The sequence below is a fragment of the Procambarus clarkii genome, chromosome 5, assembly GCF_040958095.1.
Source record: "Procambarus clarkii isolate CNS0578487 chromosome 5, FALCON_Pclarkii_2.0, whole genome shotgun sequence".
NCBI lineage: Eukaryota > Metazoa > Arthropoda > Malacostraca > Decapoda > Cambaridae > Procambarus > Procambarus clarkii.
In genome coordinates, this window is record NC_091154.1 from 41,591,577 (window position 1) to 41,617,262 (window position 25,686).

A 25,686-nucleotide genomic window follows, 5' to 3' on the forward strand; every position below is an offset into this window, starting at 1 on the left:
TATGATAGAGCTCAATAAGCTAAGGAATCTGTACACCAGTAGATTTGATAGTTAGGAGGTGGGACCAAAGAGCCAAAGCTCAACCCCCGCAAGCACAACTGGGCGAGTACAACTTGGCGAGTACGCTGAATATAAACAACATCCCCCGCAGACATATGGGGCAGGATAAATAAAATGCTGGCACCACCTCCCGAAGAAGAGGGGGCTAGGATCTTGAGCACGGCCACTAAGGCCTGAACCTCAAGCTTCATGGCCTTTGCACCTGGAGCAGACTTTAACGATGCCACGTCCTCCTGGAGATGCTTGGCAAATGCCCCCACAGACTGAGACATGCAAGACCACAGCCAAGTGTGAGTGCCGTGGTCATCTGCAATATGAGCCTTGGAAAGCTTAGACAACTGCACATAGTTACCACTTGCCTACATCCTGGGAAAGTACCAGGGCAATCAACCACAACTCAAGCAGAGCAAACTGAGCCCTGCTCAGAATCACCTACAAGATTAGAGCTCACCTCCTGCCAGTCAAGCATGCAGGAACAACAGAACCCCTGCCAAGACAACAAGGAAAGGAGAGGGTTGTCTGCCAGCCAGGATACGCCGAGACCTCAAACTGCAGTCAATAAGTGGAGATGGACCCAAACTTAAAAGTGACACAGTCCATTATAACCACAGAAGGCACAGCACGATAGGATGGAAACGTCTGGAAAAAGATACCTGGTTACCTGGTTGATACCTGGTTGATGGGGTTCTGGGAGTTCTTCTACTCCCCAAGCCCGGCCCGAGGCCAGGCTCGACTTGTGAGAGTTTGGTCCACCAGGCTGTTGCTTGGAGCGGCCCGCAGGCCCACATACCCACCACAGCCCGGTTGGTCCGGCACTCCTTGGAGGAATAAATCTAGTTTCCTCTTGAAAATGTCCACGGTTGTAAAATCCAAGTCACCTAACAGGACCCGAAAAGAAACCAGACGGGGAGTAGCCGAGCAATCCAATCCATACATGGAACAGGGATAAGAAGAATGATCCTCTTGCACCATGAGACCCTCCACGGAGGGAACCAAGAACCAGGTAGGGCCCAAAGGCATCCAAGAAAACTCCTTGGACTGCTCCTTAACCAACCCGTCTTGTTAAAAATAACGTCACTTTTCGCTTGTATGCGCGCTATGGCCAAAAATGGACGTAATTAGAAATGAAATCGGCTCACAAAAGTGATGTACTGTCCTGTTTTCTGTTTGAGTTGTCTGCTTACTCCGTAAGGTTAGGAGAGGAAACTTTCAGTTGACAGTTTTCATTTCATTTTGAAACTTTAGGATTGTTGTTGTTAAAGATTCGCTACCTGGAATAAAAGTTCCAAGTAGCACAGACTATGGCAACCCCGTGAACGTTAGGAGAATTTCCTACCCTCTAAACTACCAGAGGACTCTTAACTTACGGTTTTGAAAAAAAAAAAAATCCAAAATTTATTTTCAATTTTTTTTCACATTCAAATTTCTATGTCTATTTTCGGCCATACAGGCAAACGGCCAAATTCAGACATAATTTGCTACAGGACAGGTTGCCTCAACCGCAGAAGCCTGCCACTGAGTGACCCAGGGCAGAGATGAGGTTCTCGCACACCACTTGAGACAAGAAGGTGCCTTCTCAAGGAGAAGGCTCCCGCTACATGTAAGTAGCATAACTAACCTCAACAAACACCTCCAATGAATACCTGATCATCCAGGGTGTGATTCATATGTCAGGCTGCAAGCAGCCACATCCAACAGCCTGGTTGACCAGATGACCAACCTGGTTGATACCTGGTTGGTCAATAGAGTTGTCAACTAAGAGGCAAGAAAAAATTATCACTGCCAGGTAGCAGAGACGATGAACAGCCTTTAAACTTGCAAACAGCAAGTTCGGGCTCAACGAGCCATTGCATAAAAACCGCGACAGAGACCCAGCGAGGGATTCTCAGAGCCCAAAGGAAAAACCAAGTGGGTACCACCGGCACTAAAGCCATGTGCCAGAGGAACAAACACCAACTGTACTCTAACCACCAGGCTACAGCACATGATGAAGGCACTGCCGTGTAAATAGGCACACAAACCTCCAGTGCCCCATAATGACCAAAATATGCCCCCAGCAAAGGACCCAACAGAGGAAAGAAGACCCATAAACCTCCAGTGAACCCCCAATAGCCAAATAACACCCCCAACCAAGAACCCATAAAGAAAGACCCAAGAACCTCTAGTGAACACCAACAGCCAAAGAACACCTGCAACCAATGGCCCAACAGGCCAAGATAAGGTCACCACCCCGGTAGGTTGGCCTCACAGGAAGGAGGGGATGAACATCCAGAGATGATCCACGCTGATGACCCACCACAGGGAGGAACCCCAAACACACCAGAGAAGGAAAGTTGTTATATTAAAATTACCTACAGTATCATTTTCAATATAGACTGAAGCTGCAGTGTTCCAAGCTTTCAATACATAAAATAAAACCAAGCTATTAACATCTTTTCAAGTCATCAAATTGGTTGGCAAGACCAAAAACTAGAAGGCCTGGTCAGAGACTGGGCCACTGGGATGTTGATCCTCGGTTTCAACAGTTATACACTATGTATACCTGATAGTACTGGTGATGACGATATTTAGTGTGGAAAAGTAGACATCAGGACATATTGGGTAATCTAGAGGGGGGGGGGGGAAATGTTATCATAAATAAAGGTTAAGGACTTCTGCCTTAACCACTGCACTGCGCACCTGGTATCGGGAAAGACTCAGATAGTACAACTGACTCATTCTTAGTGCAATTGCTAAGGACATATTTTTGACATTTTAATAAATATTCAGGTAAAGTTAATGTCAAAATTTTTCCAAACTCAAATATTTCCATTTCAAACATACAAAGAATAATGAACACATTAAAAAACATTAAAATATAGCCTAATTAAACAAAAATAGCACAACTCGCAGAGTGCCTAAAGGTGTTTTGCACAGTGCAGTGGTTAAAGACTTCCAGCCAGGCATTCTGTACGTCATCACACAGGAGATATTAATATAAGCACCATTCTTTTAATTCCAAACTTTAATGTATAGAAAATATGGTTATTACTAGTCACACCACAGGAACACGTCCCTCAGCACTTAGCACATTCATGAAGAGTGAGCATCATCACACTGAAGAGTCACTCTGCTGCAGGCTCCAGGATCATTCAAATTATCAAAGTGTTGGGAGTAGGGTGAAGGTTGCAAGGGGAGTCCCAGAATACATGAAGGTGTAGGGAATTTGAAAATAAACTAAGAGATAAGAAATAAGTGTTAATGAATGAAAAATCTTGGCTAGAAAAGTTGATTTTTCAAAACAGCAGAATAACAATAAAGATAGCCACCACCACTACCACAGGGGAGGACAGCACAATAACAAAGGAATATTTTGCAGGTTTCTCACAGCAAGATGTAATGAAAGGTGGTTTTCTTGGCAGGTTAGTGATTATTGAGGACATGCTAAAGTATTATAAAGAAAAGATTATTAAATTAGAACAAGAATATGAAGGTCTCAAGATTGAGTTTTGTAATTTAAATGAAGTATTTTCCAGCAAGGTAAGGAAATCAACAGCTTGACTGATAAGGTAAGGATGCAGGAGGAACACATCAAAGAACTAGTGAAGGATAATTAGACATGGAAAGTGAAGAGTAGGGAATTTGAAGAAATTAACAAGAAAATTGTTAATAAATAACTCATATGGTGAACAACTCTAAGGGACCCTGAGGGCTAACAGAGTTAGACAAGGATATGCAACGAGAATCTTCACTGGCAACTCAAATAGAGGAGGTTAATAAAGAACTAGAAAAGTACAAGGTAGAAATAAAAGAGACATATGCACAAGTTGTAAAAGAGAGGGACAATTAAGGAAGTGTGTTCGGAAGTCAAAACCAGAAATGATAAACAAGAAGCTGATCTTAGGCAAGCAATTAGGAAAGAACTGGTAACCAACAGTAAACTGGTAAAAAACACTGCAGATATAAGTAAGTCCATAATAATTTTTGGATGTTTAGAGAAGGAAAGTTCATCTAGGGTGGACCGAGCGGCAGAAGAAATGAAAATTATAGAGAAAATAGTAGGTTTAGGAGAAGGCCAAAATTCAAAGGAGCATGTCAAGTGATTTTAGGAGGATAGGAAAATATGAGAAAGCCAAGACACCGCCCCTTAAGGGTGACGTTTAATGGAGTGAAGTATGTGACATAAGTTCTTCGGAATACAAGAAAATTGCAATGAGACAAGGATGGCAAACTTTGGTCAATAAGACAAGACCTCTCAAAAGAAGACAGAGAAAAGCTTAAAATGAACCTAATTCAAGCAAAAACATCTAAATGGGGATAGAAATGAAGAATAGAGAAAAAATTTTCTACAAAGTATCAGGGACTGGAAAGCTTGTGAAATGGTACATAAAAACAAGGCAACAAAATCATCAGTGGAAGGGGAAGTAAAGAGCAAAGGAAAAGGGAACATGTTCCTGAAAATTGTATATACCGACATAGATGGAGTGAGGTCAAAAACTTTTGGAGTTGCAAGATATAATTCGTCCCAGATATTGTCGCCTTATCAGAGACGAAACTCGAAGGAAATATATTAAATGAAGTCGTATTCCCAAGGGGCTATTCAGTTTGGAGACGTGACAGGGAAAACTAGGAAGGGAGGAGGAGTGGTTGTGCTGGTGAAAGAACACCTGAAGGTAAGAGAGTTAATATTTGAAAACCCTCGAGATATTGACATAATGGCATTGCCGGTCTGGCCTCAGGATGATAAGTTGATAATTTTAAATGCCTACAGCCCACCAGCAAGCAACACATGGACAAAGGAAGAACTGGATGACAAACGAGAGGGCCTCATAATGATCGTGAGAGAAATTATAATACAAGCAGATAAAGATAAATCACGACAGTTGATACTGAAGGACTTCAACTTTAAAGCAATAGACTGGGAGGCCTATAAAGCAAGAACGAAGGACTTTTGGACATGCAGATTTGTGAACCTCATTCTGGAGACATTCTTGTATCAACACAAAGCAGGCCACAAGAATGAGGGAAGGAGATGTACTATCAGTACTGGATCTACTATTCACCAGGAAAGAAGAAGAGATATTTGACATCCGGTACCTTCCTCCCTTGGGAAAGAGTGATCACGTACTGTTAGACATTAAATATGCTTCAAGATACCATCTAGAAGAAAATGGGGACATTGAAACAGTTGATAAATTCGATTTCAAGAGAGGTCACTATGGGGAATTTCGAAAAAAATTTAATGAGTGTAATTGGACAGACTTGTTGCTAGGTAGGGAAGTAAATTAAATGTATGCTAAATTTTGCAACGTATACGATGAAGGAACACAAACATTCATACTAAAACAGAGATGCAGGGCCAGAAAACAGGATTGGTTCAACAGAAATTGCAAGAGGGCCAGAGACCAAAAGACACAAAAATGGAATCAATATTAGAGGCCAAACCCCCAAAATACCAGCAATATAAAGATGCGAGAAATAACTATACGGCAGTAAGGAGAGGCAGAAAGAAATTTTGAAAGAGATAGTGGATAAATGTAAAACAGAACCAGGCCTATTCTACAAATTCATAAACAACAAATTGCAGGTAAAGATAATATCCAGAGGTTGAAAATGGGAAACATTCACGGAAAATGAAAATGATATGTGTGAAACTTTAAACGAAACGTTTCAAAGTGTGTTTGTACAAAACGAGCTCTTCAGAGAACCAGACAATAAGAATTCCAGAGAACAACATAGAGCACATAGAGGTGTCTAGAGATAAAGTGGAAAATATGCTAAAGGAGCTAAGTAAGAACAAAGCAGTTGGACCGGATGGAGTTTCACCATGGTTTCTGAGAGAATGTGCATCTGAGCTCAGCATCCACTTCACCTGATCTTTCAGGCATACCTGTGTACAGGAGTCGTAGCAGACGTGTGGAAAAAGGCTAACATAGTTCCAATCTACAAAAGTGGCAGCAATGAAGACCCCCCTCAATTAGAGACCTGTATCATTGACAAGTGTAATAGTCAAAATATTGGAAAAAATAATAAAAACTAAATGGGTAGAACACCTGGAGAGAAATTATATAATATCAGACAGACAGTATGGTTTTCAATCTGGAAGATCCTGTGTATCGAATTTACTGAGTTTCTATGATCGAGCCACAGAGATCTTACAGGAAAGATATGTTTGGGTTGACTGCATCTATTTGGACCTAAAAAAAGGCTTTCGACAGAGTTCCATATAAGAGGTTGTTCTGGAAACTGGAAAATATTGGAGGGGTGACAGGTAAACGTGTAGCATGGATGAAAAATTTTCGGACTGGTAGAAAAATGAGGGCAGTAATCAGAGAAAATGTATCGGACTGGAGAAACGTCACAAGTGGAGTACCACAGGGTTCAGTTCTTGCGCCGGTGATGTTCATGTCTACATAAATGATCTACCAGACGGTATACAGAATTATATGAACATGACTGCTGATGATGCTAAGATAATAGGAAGGATAAGAAACTTAGATGATTGTCATGCCCTTCAAAATAACCTAGACAAAATAAGTGTATGGAGCACCACTTAGCAAATGGAATTTAATGATAATAAATGTCATGTTATGGAATGTGGAATAGGAGACCATAGACCCCACGCAACCTATATATTATGTGAGAAATCTTTAAAGAATTCTGATAAAGAAAGAGATCTAGGGGTGGTTCTAGATAGAAAACTATCACCTGAGGACCACATAAAGAACATTGTGCGAGGAGCCTATGCCACGCTTTCTAACTTCAGAGTTGCTTTTAAATACATGGATGGCGATATACTAAAGAAATTGTTCACGACTTTTGTTAGGCCAAAGCTAGAATATGCAGCGGTTGTGTGGAGTCCATATCTTAAGAAGCACATCAACAAACGGGAAAAGGTGCAAAGACATCCTACTAAGTGGCTTCCAGAACTGAAGGGCAAGAGCTACGAGGAGAGGTTAGAGGCATTAAATATGCCAAAACTAGAAGACAAAAGAAAAAGAGGCGATATGATCACTATGTACAAAATAGTAACCGGAATTGATAAAATCGATAGGGAAGATTTCCCGAGACCTGGATCTTCAAGAACAAGCGGTCATAGATTTAAACTAGTTAAACACAGATGCCGAAGAAATATAAGAAAATTCACTTTCGCAAACAGAGTGGTAGACGGTTGGAACAAGTTAGGTGAGAAGGTGGTGGAGGCCAAGACTGTCAGTAGTTTCAAAGCGTTATATGACAAAGAGTGCTGGGAAGACGAGACACCACGAGCGTAGCTCTCATCCTGTAACTACACTTAGGTAATTACACACACACACACACACACAAAAAAAAGCCCCACACAATCAGTGCAGTCTATTGAGTCGCAGTATAAGTTGATATCTACCGAGTGTTAGGGTATCAGGTGCAAATATATATATACTGCACCGAGTGTGGGTAATATAGTGAGTAGAGTATACCACAACTGTTATGCTGTATACACAACATACTGAATGGGAACATTATAACTAGTGTGGGGTAGTACTGCATATATTTCAATAGCAGCATAATGTATACAGCATACTGTATGTGAGCAGCATACCAAGTGTGGTATAGTGTACACAACACACACCAAGTGTGGTATAGTGTACACAACACACACACCAAGTGGTATAATGTACACAACAAAGTGATACGAGTGTCCCTATCACTCATTAATTCTGTAGTGGCTTTATTAAAAAATAAAATGTCTACCGTGTCACTACTTTACCATGTCCACTGTATAAATACTTGTACTGTATACTGTACTATATAAATACTGTACACTGTATGACTAAATGATTATTTACCTTGATCCATCTCGACCTTGATCCTCGGAGCATCCTCTTCCGATGAGAGGCAGACAATGTCATCATCAGACGGAGCTCTGCTGGAGACTTGAACTTCTGCGCCAGCTTCCAGGTTAGCGCTCACTTCCGCTACAAGACGCTCAACCTGTGACCAAATACTCATCAACACACTATACAAATTTCAACCATTCCTCAAAAAATGAGAGCACTGTGCTACAGTGAGGGCTACAGAAAATAATATGGTGTTTAACGAAGATAAGTTCCAGCTCATGCGCTACGGAAAAAATGAAAATATAAAAACAGAAACCACGTACAAAATGCAGTCAAATCATAACATAGAACGAAAAGGCAATGTAAAGGATTTGGGTGTACATTACTCATGTCGGAAGACCTTACATTTAAAGAACACAATAAAGTAGCCAATGATTATACTTTTCAAGATGCTAGTGCTCTCTAGAGTGAAATACTGCTGCACAATGACAGCCCTCTTTCAAAGCTAGAAAAATTGCAGACCTGAAGAGCGTACAGAGATCCTTTACTGCTAGAATCCACTCAGTAAAACATCTAAACTATTGGGACCGACTAAAGAGCCTAAATCTGTATTCTCTTGAGCGCAGGCGGGAGAGATACATAATAATTTACACATGGAAAATAGTAGAGGGGGCTGGCCCCAAACCTGCTCACAGAAATAACATCACATGAGACCAGAAGGAATGGCAGTATGTGCAGAATACCCCCATTGAAAAGCAAAGGTGCAACAGGTATTCTGAGAGAGAACTCTATCAACATCAGAGGCCCGAGACTGTTCAACATGTTTCCACTACACATAAGGGGACATAACTGGCCGACCCCTCACAGTGTTCAAGAGAGAACTGGATAAGCACCTCCAAAGGATACCTGATCAACCAGGCTGTGACTCATACGTTAGGTTGTGAGCAGCAGCGTCCAACAGCCTGGTTGACCAGTCCAGCAACAAGGAGGCCTGGTCGACGACCGGGCCGTGGGGTCGCTAAGCCTCGAAATCACCTCAAGGTAAGGTGGCAGCCATTCTTGTTTTGCTCACTATACTAGCTTAGTGTTCCGCTATGGTGAACACATATGTACATAGGTATACACTGTATACAATGTGTGCATATACCCATGTACATATGTGCGCTGTATTGTGGTAGGAGGAATTTTGGTGGAGGGGAGGGAGGGAATCCAGGTAGCGTCACTGAGTGGCAGCCACTCTTGTTTTGCTCACCATGATAGCTTAGTGGTTTGCTATGGTGAACACACACATGTACATGGGTATATACAATGTGTGTATATAGTGTAATAACAGCAACAGGAGTATGTTGGGAGGAGCCAGTTTGGTGAGGGAGGTGGTGTCGTAATCGTAGCGTCGTCTGCTGGCTGCTGTGTGATTTCTCATGCAGTGTATGGTGGCCACTGTGCTGTTTGGACACAATACCGGCTTACTTGCATAATTATGGTGAATAAAACATGTAGATACGTATACATAACATCTGTAAATAGTGTAATAAAAACAATAACAGTATGGTCAGAGGAGGAATGTTGGGGAGTATGGTGTAAGGAGTAAGCTAGGTGTTGGAGGAGTGAGGCAGAGCTGGCTGGGTGCGGCAGCTCACACTCGCAGAGCTCTGAGTGTGTTGATGGTGAATGTATATAGTGCATGATACTGTATAGTGTGTAAATATGTTGTAAATATATACAAGTGAACATGAAACATTGGATATATGAGCAATATATTTGGACACATTTGAGACACACATAACACAGTGTCTTGGGACAGTATGGATGTTCTACTGCCATAATATAGTGTACATGTTCATTATACATAGGATTGGCTTTCTTCCATGTCATGGGAAGGCTGAACAAAAACACTGTGGTCGCCTCTCTCCATCAACGAGGAGGCGACGGGCCACCCAGCACCTCGGATGCATTTCCGATGGTTCCTATATAAAAGGGGTGACGCCGAGGAAAATAAGACTCGCGTCCCTACAAAAAAAAAAAAAAAAAAGACTACTGCTCTTTTAAACAAAAGTGATGTATAATAAACAAAACAAATGTATTTGGAAATGTACGCAAAAAATTAACAAAAAAATATTTGTGGCAACTCGCGCATGTTGAAGCTGGCGGGTGACTGGCTCCAGGAGTCTATGTCACAGACGATCATCAAATAGTGACGTCACACACCATTTTCCGGACCCCGCTGCGGGCCAAAGAAAGTATAATTTCTATTTTTTTTTTTTTTTTTTTTTTTTTTTTTTTTTTTTTTTTTTTTTACATATCTGTGATCAGGGAAGGGTATTTAACATTTTTAAAAACAAAAAAAAAATTTCCAGAGAATTTATTTCCTGCGCACAGGAATGCCATAAAGTATCTGTTACGACCAAAAAAAAAAAATGACAGGTTGGATAATAAGAATCTTCCAAACAATGGATGCCATACCAATGATGATACTTTTTAAGACACTAATGCTCACTAGGGTGGATTATTGCACTAACAGCCTCATTCAGAGCCGGAAAAATTGAAGACTTAGAAAGCGTGCAAAGATCCTTTACTGCTAGAATCCACTCTTAAGTCATCTTAATTATTAGGACCACCTAAAATGCCTAAATCCGTATTCTCTTGAGCGCAGGCAGGAGAGATGCATAATATCTACATGTGGAGGATATTAGAGGGACTAGTTCCAAATCTGAACACAGAAATTACATCACATGAGACCAGTAGGCATGGCAGGATGTGCAAAATACTCCCATTGAAAAGCAGAAGTGCAATAGGTAAGCTGAGGGAGAACTCTATCAACATCAAGGCCCCAAGACATTTCAACACTCCCGCTACACGTAAGAAACATAACTGGCCGGCCTCTCACAGTGTTCAAGAGAAGATTCGACAAGCACCTCCAAAGAATACCTGATCAACCAGGTTGTGATTCAAAGATCAAGCTGCGAGCAGCCACATCCAACAGACTTGTTGACTAGACGACCAACTGCAAGGCCTGGTTGGAGACAGGGTCGCAGGGCTGTTGATCCCCGGAAGCTACACAAAGTAGGTGGCATGGGTTTTGGTGAAAGCTCCAAATACTGCATATGTCTCTGTGAGGAGGCCATTAGGAAGGGCACTTTTTGTTTTGTTTTGTTTTTAGTCCTTGGGTAGGACTAAACTACCCTAAACTTTAGAATGGGTAGGGAGGATGCACAGGATTGCAGGAACGATGGTTATGAAGGCAGGGAGGATGGGAAGGGAGGCAGGAGTCACACTTGGCAAACCATAACTATCTTCTCCCTACAGTTGTCCAGTAGAGGTTCATCCCCAAAGTCTGGAGTCCATCGTTCCGAACCTAACCCAGATTTGCATGAAATCCAGAATTTGTACTGTTTTTAGAGGTATCCATTATGGAATGGTCCATATAAGGGAGGTGCCACTATATAAATAGTGTAACTTATAACAACATGAACACAGTTTGTCTTACCTGTTGACTGTTATAATAACGTAAACATAATCTACCTTACCTGTTGCTGCTCCAAGTATTCTCTGAGAGCAACTCTCTTCTCCTGGAGTCGCTGAAGACGGAGTTGTTCTTCCTTCTGCGCCACCAGGGTGTCGTCTTCCAGCTTGTCGTCACTAATAATATCTCGGATGTTTCGGCGCAAGTTTTTCACTTTGGGTTTAGCACTTAGTCCAGATACGGCGCCGCTTCGCCTTCTGAGCTTCCGGCGTCTGGAGTCCTCATCAGAATCAGAGTCGTCACCTTCATCATCTGATGATTTAGATTCGTCTCTCTTTCTTCTCTCACTATCTCTATCTCTTTCACTGTCTTTCTCGTCTTCCGATATATTTTTCCGACATTTCCTTTTGACTTTCGGAGCCGGTGCGATAACATCGGTATTTCCACTAACGTGTCGTCTTTTGGCTCTTAGTCTCCTTATTTTGTTATCATCGTCCTCGTCACCTCCATCACTACCTCCTGCTTGTTGTTCTTTGTCTGAGTCCATCTCGTCAAGGCTATCGTTCCGAGTGCCTCCCTCTTTGCTATTACCCTGCCTGCTCTCAATCTTTGGACTGCTGATGCTGATGTTGTCCCCGATGCTACTAAGAGCAGCATTTTCAGCAGCAGCATTTCCAGCATCACAGTCCATGTTCTCATCAACTCTTGCCGGGCTCGCACCCTCACTATTTCTGTCACAACTTTCTGCCTTGCTGCCCGGACGACTAAACGCACTAGTGCTTTCATTTCTATCTTCACTACTACTTTCTATATGCAGAGAATTGGGTGGGGGAGTTCTTACACTTTCGACACCAGTATCACACTCACCAAAGTCAGCACACTCACTCTCCTGTAGTTCCTGTGTGTGTCCTACATCACCACTTACATCCTTGACTACCTCCCCATCCTCTTTCCCAGAGTCACACGAGTTTTCACTGAACCTCACATCATCAACAGTAATCATTTCCTGTTCGATCACTTCTGTTTGTGGATGTGTGTCTGGTTTGTCGTCCATGTGCGGCATGTGGTCCCCATCACTACTGTTGCTGCTACTGCTGCTGCTGCTGCTGTTGCTGTCCTGATCATGTTGCACGGCCTCTGGCTTTTCCCGTTCCGGGTCGTCAAGGGCCAGCGGGTCAGCCAGAGGATCGGTCTCAGGTTCGTCAGGCCAACCCGGGACCTTCTCATCCTCGCCTTCCTTCTGCGGATCCATCTTTGTACTCGAGTTCACAGACTCTGCAGTGATAAAATAGTCCAACATTAGTCATACACCCAAACAAATGTTCAGTCATACGGCCACAAAAACATTTATAGCGAATCATATGACAAGTGAAACATTTACACCGAGTCACACACCCACAGAAACCTTCAGCTATATGACCACAGAAATGTTTACAGAGAGCCATACAACATTTACACCGAGTCAGAGAGAATGACATTTACACCGAGTCAGCTACAAATATGTTTAGTCATACCACTCGCAGAAATGCTTACAAACTTAAAATCAAATCCAAATGATGTATTCATAATATGGTTACTTACCTACCTACCTTGTGGGTACAATCTTTTCAGATGTGATAGGAAACACCGGCTTCAGGGTGGGGTCAGCCTCTACATCAAAGACACACTCATCTGTACTGAGCTGCTAAACACCTCAAATGATATGGTGGAAGTGCTGATAATCAAAATAGAGATCCTAAATGTAGTTATCGTCCTTGTATTTAAGTCACCAGAGGCAAACCCTCAGCAGTTTAAAGACCAACTAATGAAAATAGAACACTGCTTGGAAAACCTCACAAATCCAGCTCCGAACATCATTCTGCTTGGGGACTTCAACCTACGGCACCTGAAATGGAAGCACCTGGCTAATACAGTAATATCAGAACGAGTAATAGGAAGTAGCCTAAATGAACAGGCACATGCAAATGACCTGCTACGGATGTGCGACAGGTTTGCCTTAAACCAGCAAATAGTAGAACCAACTAGGAAGGAGAACACGCTGGACCTCATTTTCACTAATAATGATGAATTGATTGGGAACAATGATTACAAATACCTGTTACTCAGATCACAACTTAGTTGAAGTTCTGACAACCATGGGGAATAAACCTTCAAAACCAGTCCAGATTCCCAGTGAAGGAGATTTCAGCAAATTCAACTTCAATAATAAACAGATAAACTGGGAGCAAATAAACCAGGACTTCACAGAAATAAACTAGGAAGAACAGCTAGAAAATGCAAACCTGAACCAGTGCCTGGAAAAAAATAAGCTCAGTAGCACTAGAAATATGTTCAAGCCGCATACCCCTAACAAAAAAGATAGATACCGATGATGATACTTTTCAAAATGCCTGTGCTCTCTAGAGTGGAGTACTGCTGCACAATGACAGCCCCTTTCAAAGCTAGAGAAATTGCTGACCTGGAGAGCGTGCAGAGATCCTTTACTGCTAGAATCCACTCAGTAAAACATCTAAATTACTGGGACCGACTAAAGAGCCTAAATCTGTACTCCCTTGAGCGCAGGCGGGAGAGATACATATTAATTTACACGTGGAAAATAATTGAGGGGCTGGTCCCAAACCTGCATACAGAAATAACATCACATGAGACCAGAAGACATGGCAGGATGTGCAGAATACCCCCGTTGAAAAGAAGAGGTGCAACAGGTACTCTGAGAGAACTCTATCAACATCAGAGGCCCGAGACTGTTCAACACGCTTCCACTACACACAAGGGGCATAACTGGCAGACCCCTCACAGTGCTCAAGAGAGAATTGGATAAGCACCTCCAAAGTATACCTGATCAACCAGGCTGTGACTCATACGTCAGGCTGCGAGCAGCCGCGTCCAACAGCCTGGTTGATCAGTCCAGCAACCAGGAGGCCTGGTCGACGTCCGGGCCGCAGGGACGCTAAGCCCCAGAAGCACCTCAAGGTAACCTCAAGGTGGGTAGTTGAGCTAATTTAAACAAATTTTCAGTTAATTATTTCATAAGAAAAAGTCATAATAGTAACACAACATGTAATATCTATAATTACATACTGTATATTCAAGATATATAGTACCATATATTTTTCTTTAGAAACTATGTTTATCAGTGATTTAAAAATCAGTCTAAATAAAAAAAAAATTTTTTTACAATAACATTTAGTTCATAATCTGAAATGTGATATGTTGGTAAAACAAGGTGCAGTTTACCATTAGAGCAGTAGGACAGTTTACTATTAGAGCAGTAAGAGACATATTACAGTATATTAGAGCAGTAAGAGTTTACCATTTAAACAGTTTACCTTTGGGACAGTAAGATAGTATATATTTGAGCAGTAAGATAGACAGTTTACTATTAGAGCAGTAAGATGGTTTACCATTCGAGGAGGAAGACAGTTTACCATTAGAGCAGTAAGACATTTTACCATTAGAGCAGTAAGACAGACATTGGCACAACTTTTATCACAAAATTAGGAGGATAAGACAATGTAAGGAACTGAAACGTTGCCCACAGAAATTTTTATTGCGAGTCATTCGACCACAGAAACATTTTCAGTGAGTCATACGCCCACAGGAATGTTTTCAGCGAGTCATTCGACCACAGGATAATTTAATGAGTCATACGCCCACAGGAATGTTTTCAGCGAGTCATACACCCACGGGAAAGTTTTCAGTGAGTCATATGCCCATATGAATGTTTTCAGCAAGTTGTACACCGAACAGGACTGTTTACAAGGGAACTATCAGGTGGAAAGCGCCAAGCCATTACGACTATATAGCACTTGGAAGGGATCAGGACAAGGATTTGGGATAGGATGGGGGGAAGGGATGGTGCCCAAACCACTTGGACGGTCGGAGATTGAACGCCGACCTGCATGAAGCAAGACCTATGCTACATCTTACCTTGAGGTTGGTTCCTGGCAACACGGGTTCATAAGAGGTGACCCCTGCCCCTCACAAGACCACCATGACATGGTCTTAGCTCACAGGACAACACGGGTTCGGAACAGGGATGACATGCAAAATGCTATTGCATTATGCACACACTTTTGCTAAACCGTTTGACAAAGGTAACCACAGTGTTGCAATACTCAACACAAAAGGAATTTATGGCTAAGTAGGAAGACGGATCTTTAATTTCAATAACAAAACCGAATTGTAATGGTCATTCAAAATCGTATTATGTCATGAAAAGTTCCGTCCTCCCAGGGCACAGTGCTTCTTATAGCTCAGTCCCCCAGGGCACAGTGCTTCTTATAGCCCAGTCCCTCAGGGCACAGTGCTTCTTATAGCCCAGTCCCCCAGGGCACAGTGCTTCTTATAGCTCAGTTCCCAAGGGCACAGTGCTTCTTATAGCTCAGCCCCCCAGGGCACAGTGCTTCTTATAGCTCAGTCCCCCAGGGCACAGTGCTTCCTATAGCTCAGTCCCCCAGGGCATGGTGCTTCTTATAGCTCAGCCCCCCCCCCAGGGCACAGTGCTTCTTATAGCCCAGTCCCCCAGGGCACAGTGCTTCTTATAGCTCAGCCCCCAGGGCACAGTGCTTCCTATAGCTCAGTCCCCCAGGGCACAGTGCTTCTTATAGCCCAGTCCCCCAGGGAACAGTGCTTCTTATAGCTCAGTCCCCCAGGGCACAGTGCTTCTTATAGCTCAGTTCCCAAGGGCACAGTGCTTCTTATAGCTCAGCCCCCCAGGGCACAGTGCTTCTTATAGCTCAGTCCCCCAGGGCACAGTGCTTCCTATAGCTCAGTCCCCCAGGGCATGGTGCTTCTTATAGCTCAGCCCCCCCAGGGCACAGTGCTTCTTATAGTTTAGTCACCCAGGGCACAGTGCTTCTTATAGCTCAGTCCCCCAGGGCACAGTGCTTCTTATAGCCCAGACCCCCAGGGCACAGTGCTTCTTATAGCTCAGCCCCCCAGGGTACAGTGCTTCTTATAGCTCAGTTCCCAAGGGCACAGTGCTTCTTATAGCTCAGCCCCCCCAGGGCACAGTGCTTCTTATAGCTCAGTCCCCCAGGGCACAGTGCTTCCTATAGCTCAGTCCCCCAGGGCATGGTGCTTCTTATAGCTCAGCCCCCCCCAGGGCACAGTGCTTCTTATAGCCCAGTCCCCCAGGGCACAGTGCTTCTTATAGCTCAGCCCCCAGGGCACAGTGCTTCCTATAGCTCAGTCCCCCAGGGCACAGTGCTTCTTATAGCTCAGTCCCTCAGGGCACAGTGCTTCTTATAGCTCAGTCCCCCAGGGCACAGTGCTTCTTATACCTGTCCCCCAAGGCACGGTGCTTCTTATAGCTCAGCCCCCCAGGGCACAGTGCTTCTTATAGCTAAGCCCCCCAGGGCACAGTGCTTCTTATAGCTCAGCCCCCCAGGGCACAGTGCTTCTTATAGCTCAGTCCCCCAGGGCACAGTGCTTCTTACAGCTCAGTCCCCCAGGGCACAGTGCTTCCTATAGCTCAGTCCCCCAGGGCACAGTGCTTCCTATAGCTCAGTCCCCCAGGGCACGGTGCTTCTTATAGCTCAGTCCCCCAGGGCACGGTGCTTCTTATAGCTCAGCCCCCCAGGGCACAGTGCTTCTTATACCTCAGTCCCCCCAGGGCACGGTGCTTCTTTCTTATAGAACTTCTTAAGACATAAACTAGGACACAAAGCACAGTCCCCCAGGGCACAGTGGGGGGCCTGTGAAACAGTAACAGTGACGCTAACAGAAACGGGAGGACATCATCAAAAGATATAAGCAATTAACAGGATAACCGTAACATGAGGATAACAAGAAAATGATAGCAACAGAAGGATACCAGCAACAGGAGGGTAATCAAATCAAATCAAATCAAATCAAATCAACAGGAGGATAACAGTACAAGATTAGAAACATATGTAACTTGTATGAGGAATGAAATAGTTAACACGTCGCATTTATTAACGTAATCATCAAGAAATCGAAACATACGGCATATTCTGGTTAGATAAAACAGTTGCAATTTTTAACGCAGAAAGGGTGAGAGCGTGTGATGTTTTCTCCCCTCGAGGAGCATTACAGTATTGACCCATTACTGACGGCCGCCGCTCCCCGACTGACACCCACATGCTATGTCAGCCGTGTACGAAACACCTTGCTGCCGCCCTCCAGCAACACAACCTGCCGCCAGACGCACGATATAACCTGCCAGACGAACGACACTAAACATCCTTTAACAACCACCACAACAACAACAGTAGTCCACATATTCCGTTAAACAAGCATGTCTAAAACTATGACACAGAACAGATTTGGTTCGAGATCCTTATAATCAGCTGTTGGAAAAACAGGAATCATCGAGCATCGGGCAGAAGGCACGTGACACGCTGCCGGGAATATGACTTATAGTGGGCCTTATACAAGCGGGTGGAAAACGTATCGTGTATACACCGGATCAACGCCCTCATCCGCCCCCAAACTAAATCATATCATGTGTGTTACTCCGTAACAAATGCTACGGTTTTCCCTAAAATTCCTAGCGAAATACTAAGGAAGCTTTGCGACTATTTTCAGCGAGCCACTAAACACACTAAAGATTGATAACCCAAATGAATTTTTCATGGATATGATACCAACATCAAATCATATATCAGATGTCACCCTATCCCCACTGGATTTTGAAGAAGCCATAAACAGTATGCCTATGCACTCTGAACCAGGCCCGGATTCTTGGAATTCTATATTCATCAAGAACTGTAAAAAACACTATCGCAGACCCTTCACATTCTGTGGAGACAGAGCCTAGATACTGGCTGGCGTTATCCCTGACATACTAAAAACAGCAGAGATAGTACCACTCCATAAAGGAGGAAATAAGGCAGAGGCAAAAAATTAGACCGATAGCACTAACATCGCACATCATAAAAAATTTCGAGAGAGTGCTAAGAAGTAAGATCACAAAATACATTGAATCACAGCATCTCCATAACCCCGGACAACATGGTTTCAGAACAGGGCGCTCTTGCCTGTCGCAGTTGCTGGACCACTATGATATGGCATTAGATGCTATGGAAGACAAAACGCTGATGTAATTTACACAGATTTCGCAAAAGCTTTTGATAAATGTGACCATGGTGTTGTTGCACATAAAATGCGTTCAAAAGGAATTACCGGAAAAATAGGCAGATGGATCTACAATTTCCTGACTAACAGAACCCAATGTGTAAGTCAACAAAATAAAATCCAGCCCATCAACCGTGAAGAGCGCAGTCCCCCAGGGTACTGTGCTTGCTCCAGTACTTTTTCTCATCCTCATATCGGACATAGACAAGAACACAACCTATAGCACTGTATCATCCTTTACAGATGACACTAGGATCTTCATGAGAGTAGATAACAAAGGACACGGCAAACCTCCAGTCAGATGTAGATCAGGTCTTTCTATGGGCTACAGAAAATAATATGGTGTTTAACGAAGATAAGTTCCAGCTCATGCGCTATGAAAAAAATGAAAATATAAAAACAGAAACCACGTACAAAACGCAGGCAAATCATAACATCAAACGAAAAGGCAATGTAAAGGATCTGGGTGTACTCATGTCGGAAGACCTTACCTTTAAAGAACACAATAAAGTAGCCGTCACAACTGCAAGAAAAATGACAGGTTGGATAACAAGAACCTTTCACACTAGAGATGCTATACCGATGATGATACTTTTCAAGACGCTAGTGCTCTCTAGAGTGGAGTACTGCTGCACAATGACAGCCCCTTTCAAAGCTGGAGAAATTGCTGACCTGGAGAGCGTGCAGAGATCCTTTACTGCTAGAATCCACTCAGTAAAACATCTAAATTACTGGGACCGACTAAAGAGCCTAAATCTGTACTCCCTTGAGCGCAGGCGGGAGAGATACATAATAATTTGCACGTGGAAAATAATTGAGGGGCTGGTCCCAAACCTGCACACAGAAATAACATCACATGAGACCAGAAGACATGGCAGGATGTGCAGAATACCCCCGTTGAAAAGCAGAGGTGCAACAGGTACTCTGATAGAGAACTCTATCAACATCAGAGGCCTGAGACTGTTCAACACGCTTCCACTACACATAAGGGACATAACTGGCAGACCCCTCACAGTGTTCAAGAGAGAACTGGATAAACACCTCCAAAGGATACCTGATCAACCAGGCTGTGATTCATACGTCAGGCTGCGAGCAGCCGCGTCCAACAGCCTGGTTGATCAGTCCAGCAACCAGGAGGCCTGATCGACGACCGGGCCGCGGGGACGCTAAGCCCCGGAAGCACCTCAAGGTAACTTCAAGGTAAGGTAGCCCACCACGTGAAATTACCTCCCGCATCGCCCCGTTACCAACATGCTGGTCACATTACCAACATGCTGGTCACATTACCAACATGCTGGTCACATTACCAACATGTTGGTCACATTACCAACATGTTGGTCACATTACCAACATGTTGGTCACATTACCAACATGTTGGTCACATTACCAAATGTTGGTCACATTACCAACATGTTGGTCACGTTACCAACATGTTGGTCACATTAAATAAAAGTTATTCCTTACAGAAATAAATATTAAGCTTAAGAAATAAATGTGCTTGAACAATGAGGGTTGTTTACAGCTGGCAAAACACCTTTAAGCCTGCAGTTTATTGGAAACGTCAATATCATTTATATCTATAAGAGGCCCCAGAGGGACTAACATTATGTTGGACGGTACTCTTACTAACCGCCCTCCCCCACCCCCTCCCCCCACACACAAAAAAAGAAGAGGGAAGAGAGAATGTTCAAGAGAAAGCGCCAAGCCATTACAACTATATAGCACTTGGAAGGGGTCAGGATAAGGATTTGGGATGGGACGGGGGAAGGAATGGTGACCAACCACTTGGACGATCGGGGATTGAACGTCGACCTGCATGAAGCGAGACCGTCGTTCTACCGTCCAGTAAAAGATCTACAACTTTCATGTTGTTTATTGGTGTGCGAAACATAGCCTCATACTGGCGTCTTAGAATTTCAAACATTTCTTTGTTGTCCTCCGTGTACGGACTTCGAGGTGTAATTAACGGTCCAATACTGGTGAAAGTTTTTAATTTTGATTTTGCCTATGTGAAAAAAATATTCAGGAATCTTCTTGATCTCTTGTATAGCTTTCTGTTCCAACTCCCTTTCCTCAGACTCGTATGATCGCTTCAACGTTTGCTCTATTTCTTCGATTTAACTGTTTAGATTTATTTTTCTTTCTTGTGATAGGAAAATCACAATTCTGTGATTTTGTGTCTGCTTAAGCATTTCCGTGATTTTTTTTTCCTTCTGTACAGTCGTCTGCGTTCTCTTTCAAGAATGATCCTCTTTCTGCCCCTCCTCACAGGCACGTGCTTCAAGCAGACCTTGTATGCTTCAGCTGTCAGTTGAGCTATTCCCTGTGTGGGAGTTTCCTCGCTTAAACTTGTCTCCCATTGAATGTTTGCAAGGTCTATATTTTTCCCAGTCGATCCTTTTATTGTTGAAATTGAATTGACTGAATACCCCTTCTCGCTTGGTAAATTTGGACCTACTACCGTTAATGTTAGTTTGCACTTTAATGAGCTTATGGTCTGAGAATATAGTATCTGAGATTGTAATGTCTCTGATTAGTTCATCATTGTTTGTGAATATCAGGTCTAGTGTGTTTTCATTCCTAGTTGATTTTGAAATCTGTTGGTTGAGCGAGAATTTGTCACAGAATCTCAACAGTTCTCTGACCTGCGGTTGGTTATTTCCAGGTTGGTTTCCTGCTATGATAGTATTGTTTGCCATTCTCCCTCTTAGACTCCAAGGCAGATAATATCTGGAGCTGGGTTTGCTAGATTAGCAAGGATGTTTTCTGTTTTGTGCATCTGCTGTGAATTCCTCAACCGTTGTATCTGGCGGTTTATATATATTATATATATTATATATATATTATATATATTATATATATTATATATATATATATATATATATATATATATATATATATATATATATATATATATATATATATTAGTATATTTTGGTAGCAGTCTTTCCTGTAGACATATATTATTAAATATGACCGAAAAAGTAAGATTAATAATTCTAACACGAATTTTCTCAATCTTTCGTACATTTCGTTTCACTGTTGGAGGTAAATCAAAAATCAATTCTCCAAAATAAAAATGAATTTTGGAGAATTGATTTTTGATTTACCTCCAACTGTGAAACGAAATGTACGAAAGATTGAGAAAATTCGTGTTAGAATTATTAATCTTACTTTTTCGGTCATATTTAATAATATATATATATATATATATATATATATATATATATATATATATATATATATATATAATATATATATATATATATATATATATATATATATATATATATATATAGAGAGAGAGAGAGAGAGAGAGAGAGAGAGAGAGAGAAAAAAAGAGAGAGAGAGAGAGAGAGGGGGGGGGGGGGGAGGGGGTGAGTACCTGCCCCCAAAGGTTGACTACTAATAACCTTGAGGTGAACGGATGTAACAGCTTCCAGCGAAGGAACGCAGCTAAGTTATCGGCCCACGGGTAGATTAGTGCCTACAGGTACATTAGAGACTACAGGTAGATTAAAGACTACAGGTAGATTAAAGACTACAGGTAGATTAAAGACTACAGGTAGATTAAAGACTACAGGTAGATTAAAGACTACAGGTAGATTAAAGACTACAGGTAGATTTGCATCCTACACATAGATTAGCAGTCTACAGGTAGAATAATACAAAACACGTGTGCCAGATGCTGCCAACAACAACCAGGGTAAACAAGAACGCCCACAACATGTACCACCCAACACAAACTAAAGTTGAAGCAACACCACCCTTCGACATTTACCATTTCCAGGAAAACCCGGCAGAAATAATTCATAAACCGGTTCCCTGCTGCCACACAATGTTCCTCTTAGGTCTATATTCTTCATCCTAGGCCTATATTCTTCACCTTGGCTCTATAGTAATGGGAAGATTTGGTAGATTTAACTACTCAGAAGGAAATGTCCATGTAGCACGGGCTATAGCGAGCCCGTAATTGAGTTCGGTTATTGGCGATAACCTTTGTTACTGTGATGTTTCATATTGAGTAAACTTCGTCTTCCTAGACTGGTAACAAGCTTATGATACAGTTCCTCACAAACACTAATTCAGAAGCTGGAGAGAGAAGCTTAACAGGAAAGGCTCTGGACAGGGTGCGAGAGTACCTGATAGACAGGGAACAAAGGGTCATAGGCAGAGAAGGACAGAGAGCAGTTGGAGAGGAGTGGAAAGTGGTGTTCCACAAGGTCTATTAATGACCTAACATACGAGCATCAGCATGTACGAGCATGTGGTCGTACACGCTGATGCTTGCAGATGATGAAGGGTTAATGAGGAGAGCACAAACCCAAGAGGACGGAATACCTGCTTGATATCTGCCTGGTGGGGCTTTGGGTGTTTTTCTACTCCTCAAACCCGGCCTGATTTGTGAGAGCTTGGTCCACCAGGCTTTTGCTCAGAGCGGCCCACAGGCCCACATACCACAGCCCGGTTGGTCCGCACTTCTTGAAGAAAACAATCTAGTTTTCTCTTGAACATGTCCACGGTTGTTCCGGCAATATCTCTTATACTCGCTGGGGGGATGTTGAACAACCGTGGACCTCTGACGTTTATACAGTTCTCTCTGACTGTGCCTGTGGCACCCCTGCTTTTCACTGGTTCTATTCTGCATTTTCTTCCATATCGTTCACTCCAGTATGTTATTATTTTACTGTGTAGATTTGAGAAATGGTCCTCCAGTATTTTCCATGTGTATATTATTTGATATCTCTCTCGTCTTCTTTCTAGCGAGTACATTTGGAAGGCTTTGAGACGATCCCAGTAATTTAGGTGTTTTATCGCGTCAATGTATGCCTGTATGTTCTCTATTCCCTCTATTTCTGCAATCTCTCCTGCTCTGAAGGGGTAAGTGAGTACTGAGCAGTACTCAAGATGGGACAACACAAGTGATTTGAAGAGTAAAACCATTGTGATGGGATCCCTGTACTTGAATGTTCTCGTAATCCATCCTTTCATTTTTTTCTGGCTGACGCAATATTTGCTTGGTTATGCTCCCCAAACGTTAGGTCGCCGGACATCATTATTCCCAAATCCTTGACATCCTGTTTTCCTACTATGGGCAGATTCGATTGTGTTTTGTACCCTGTATTATGTTTCAGATCCTCATTTTTGCCGTATCCGAGTACCTGGAATTTATCACTTAAACATGTTATTTTCTGTATGTATACGTATATATATATTATATATTATATATATATATATATATATATATATATATATATATATATATATATATATATATATATATATATATATATATGTACATGTATGTATGAGAATGTGTACATGTATATATAACATTAATAATTTTGTAACTAGCGTCAAAAGATTATTTGCTTAGCTAAGCAAACTAGAGGGTTCAGTTCCTGAACCGATTATGTGCCTCTGTAATCCTTTACACCACCGCTCACGGGATGGGTATGGGGTGCATAATAAAGAAAAAAATTGAATTGCTGCCCAATCGAAAACTTTGTTAATGTCTATTTGTAGTTTTTCAATGTCTTCAGCAGAGGTAATTTTCATGCTGATTTTTGTATCATCTGCAAAGGATGACACGAAGCTGTGACTGGTATTTTTGTCTATATCTGATATGAGAATAAGGAACAGCAGTGGTGCAAGGACTGTACCTTGAGGTACAGAGCTTTTAACTGCGCTCCGACTCTATTTTATTTGATTGACTGTTACTCTTTGTGTTCTGTTCGACAAGAAATTGAATATCCAGCGTCCCATTTTACCAGTTATTCCCATTGACCTCATTGTGTGCGCTATCACTCCATGGTCACATTTGTCGAATGCCTTCGCAAAGTCTGTGTATACAACATCAGCATTCTGTTTTTCTTCTAACGCCTCAGTGATTTTGTCGTAATGGTCAAGTAGCTGTGAGAGGCTTAATCTTCCCGCTCTAAATCCATGTTGGCCTGGATTGTGGAGGTTATTAGTTTCCATGAATCTAGTGACCTGATTCCTGATCACTCTCTCAAATACTTTTATTATGTGGGACGTTAGTGCAACTGGTCTAATTCTTTACCAATGCTTTGCTCCCTCCCTTGTGTAGAGGGGCTATGTCTGCTGCTTTCAGCACATCTGATATCTCCCGTGTCCAAGCTCTTCCTCCACACTATACTGAGTGCCTGTGCTACTGGCACTTTGCATTTCTTTATAAATATTGAATTCCACGAGTCTGGACCCGGGGCTGAGTGCATGGGCATATTGTCAATTTCTCTTTCAAAATCTGCCATGCTCGTGTTGATATCAGTTATATTTACAGGTGTTTGGATATCACGCATAAAGAAATTGTCCGAATCTTCCAATTTCATGCTGTGTATCGGAGTGCTAAACATGTTCTGTCTCATACAGCTTTTTTAGTTCACCAATTTCTTTGTCATCCCCAGTGTATGAACCTTCACTAATACGAATAGGTCCAATACTGGCAGTGGTTTTTGCTTCTGATTCAGCGTGTGAAGAAATATTTTGAGTTTTTCTTTATTTCTTGAATAGCTTTCTGCGATTTTTTTTTACTAACACACACTACCAACAGGTGTGTGTTAACTGTACACAACCAACACTACACAACCAATAGGTGTCTAAAGTCCACCAAATTCTACGTTGAAAAACATAGGCTTTATCCAATTCTCAGTCAGGATAGACCTAATCCAAATGTCAATGGGCGAGATATAAGGCTAATCCAATTGTCAGCAGCCTTGGAACAAATACTCACTAGAGCAACCCGGGAACCTCAATAAATGAGACACGTTGGTGAATGAGAGAGAGACGTCCATAAATGAGACCCACATACAAAGCGTGTACACATCTTTCAACACACACCACCTGTGTTTACGAGCTCGGGAACGCCACAAGACAAGGGTGTTATTGTTATGAACAACCTCGTGGTGCTTCACACCTCGTAAACTGTTTCATAAAGGTATACCTGGGGTATACCTGGAGTATACCCTGGAGTATAAACTGGTTGTGGGAGTTGTTCTACTCCCCCGAGCCCAGCCTGGAGCCAGGGTCCACTTGTGATGCCTTGATCCAACAGGCTGTGATGTAAACAAAGCCGCCATGATTGAGGAAAGATGACCAGGTTTCGTATGAGGTGGTGCAAATGCTTCAGGAATCTTGACCACACGTATATCACTAATTATTGGGGAGGGTTAAGGCAAGGCAAGGGAAGAGAGAAAGGGGGGAAGAGAGAGGGGGAAAGAGAGAGGGGGAAAGAGAGAGGGGGAA

The 25,686-nt window shown here is 42.5% G+C and overlaps 1 protein-coding gene across 6 annotated transcripts in view; it reads right to left on the minus strand.

Annotated features, from left to right (window-relative positions):
• LOC123763469 (uncharacterized) overlaps window positions 1-25,686 on the minus strand; it is a 109,306-nt gene that overhangs the window by 64,376 nt on the left and 19,244 nt on the right. For 5 of the 6 annotated variants that reach the window (XM_069301982.1, XM_045750615.2, XM_045750623.2 and 2 more), the window contains 2 exons: window positions 11,384-12,594; window positions 7,866-8,010 (listed from right to left, as the gene is read on the minus strand). In XM_069301982.1, coding sequence (XP_069158083.1) covers window positions 7,866-8,010; window positions 11,384-12,571 — 1,333 coding nt within the window. In that variant the 5' untranslated portion in view covers window positions 12,572-12,594. Of the gene's footprint in view, window positions 1-7,865; window positions 8,011-11,383; window positions 12,595-12,900; window positions 13,177-25,686 lie in introns of those variants that run through there. The other variant, XM_069301972.1, reaches the window with a different exon arrangement.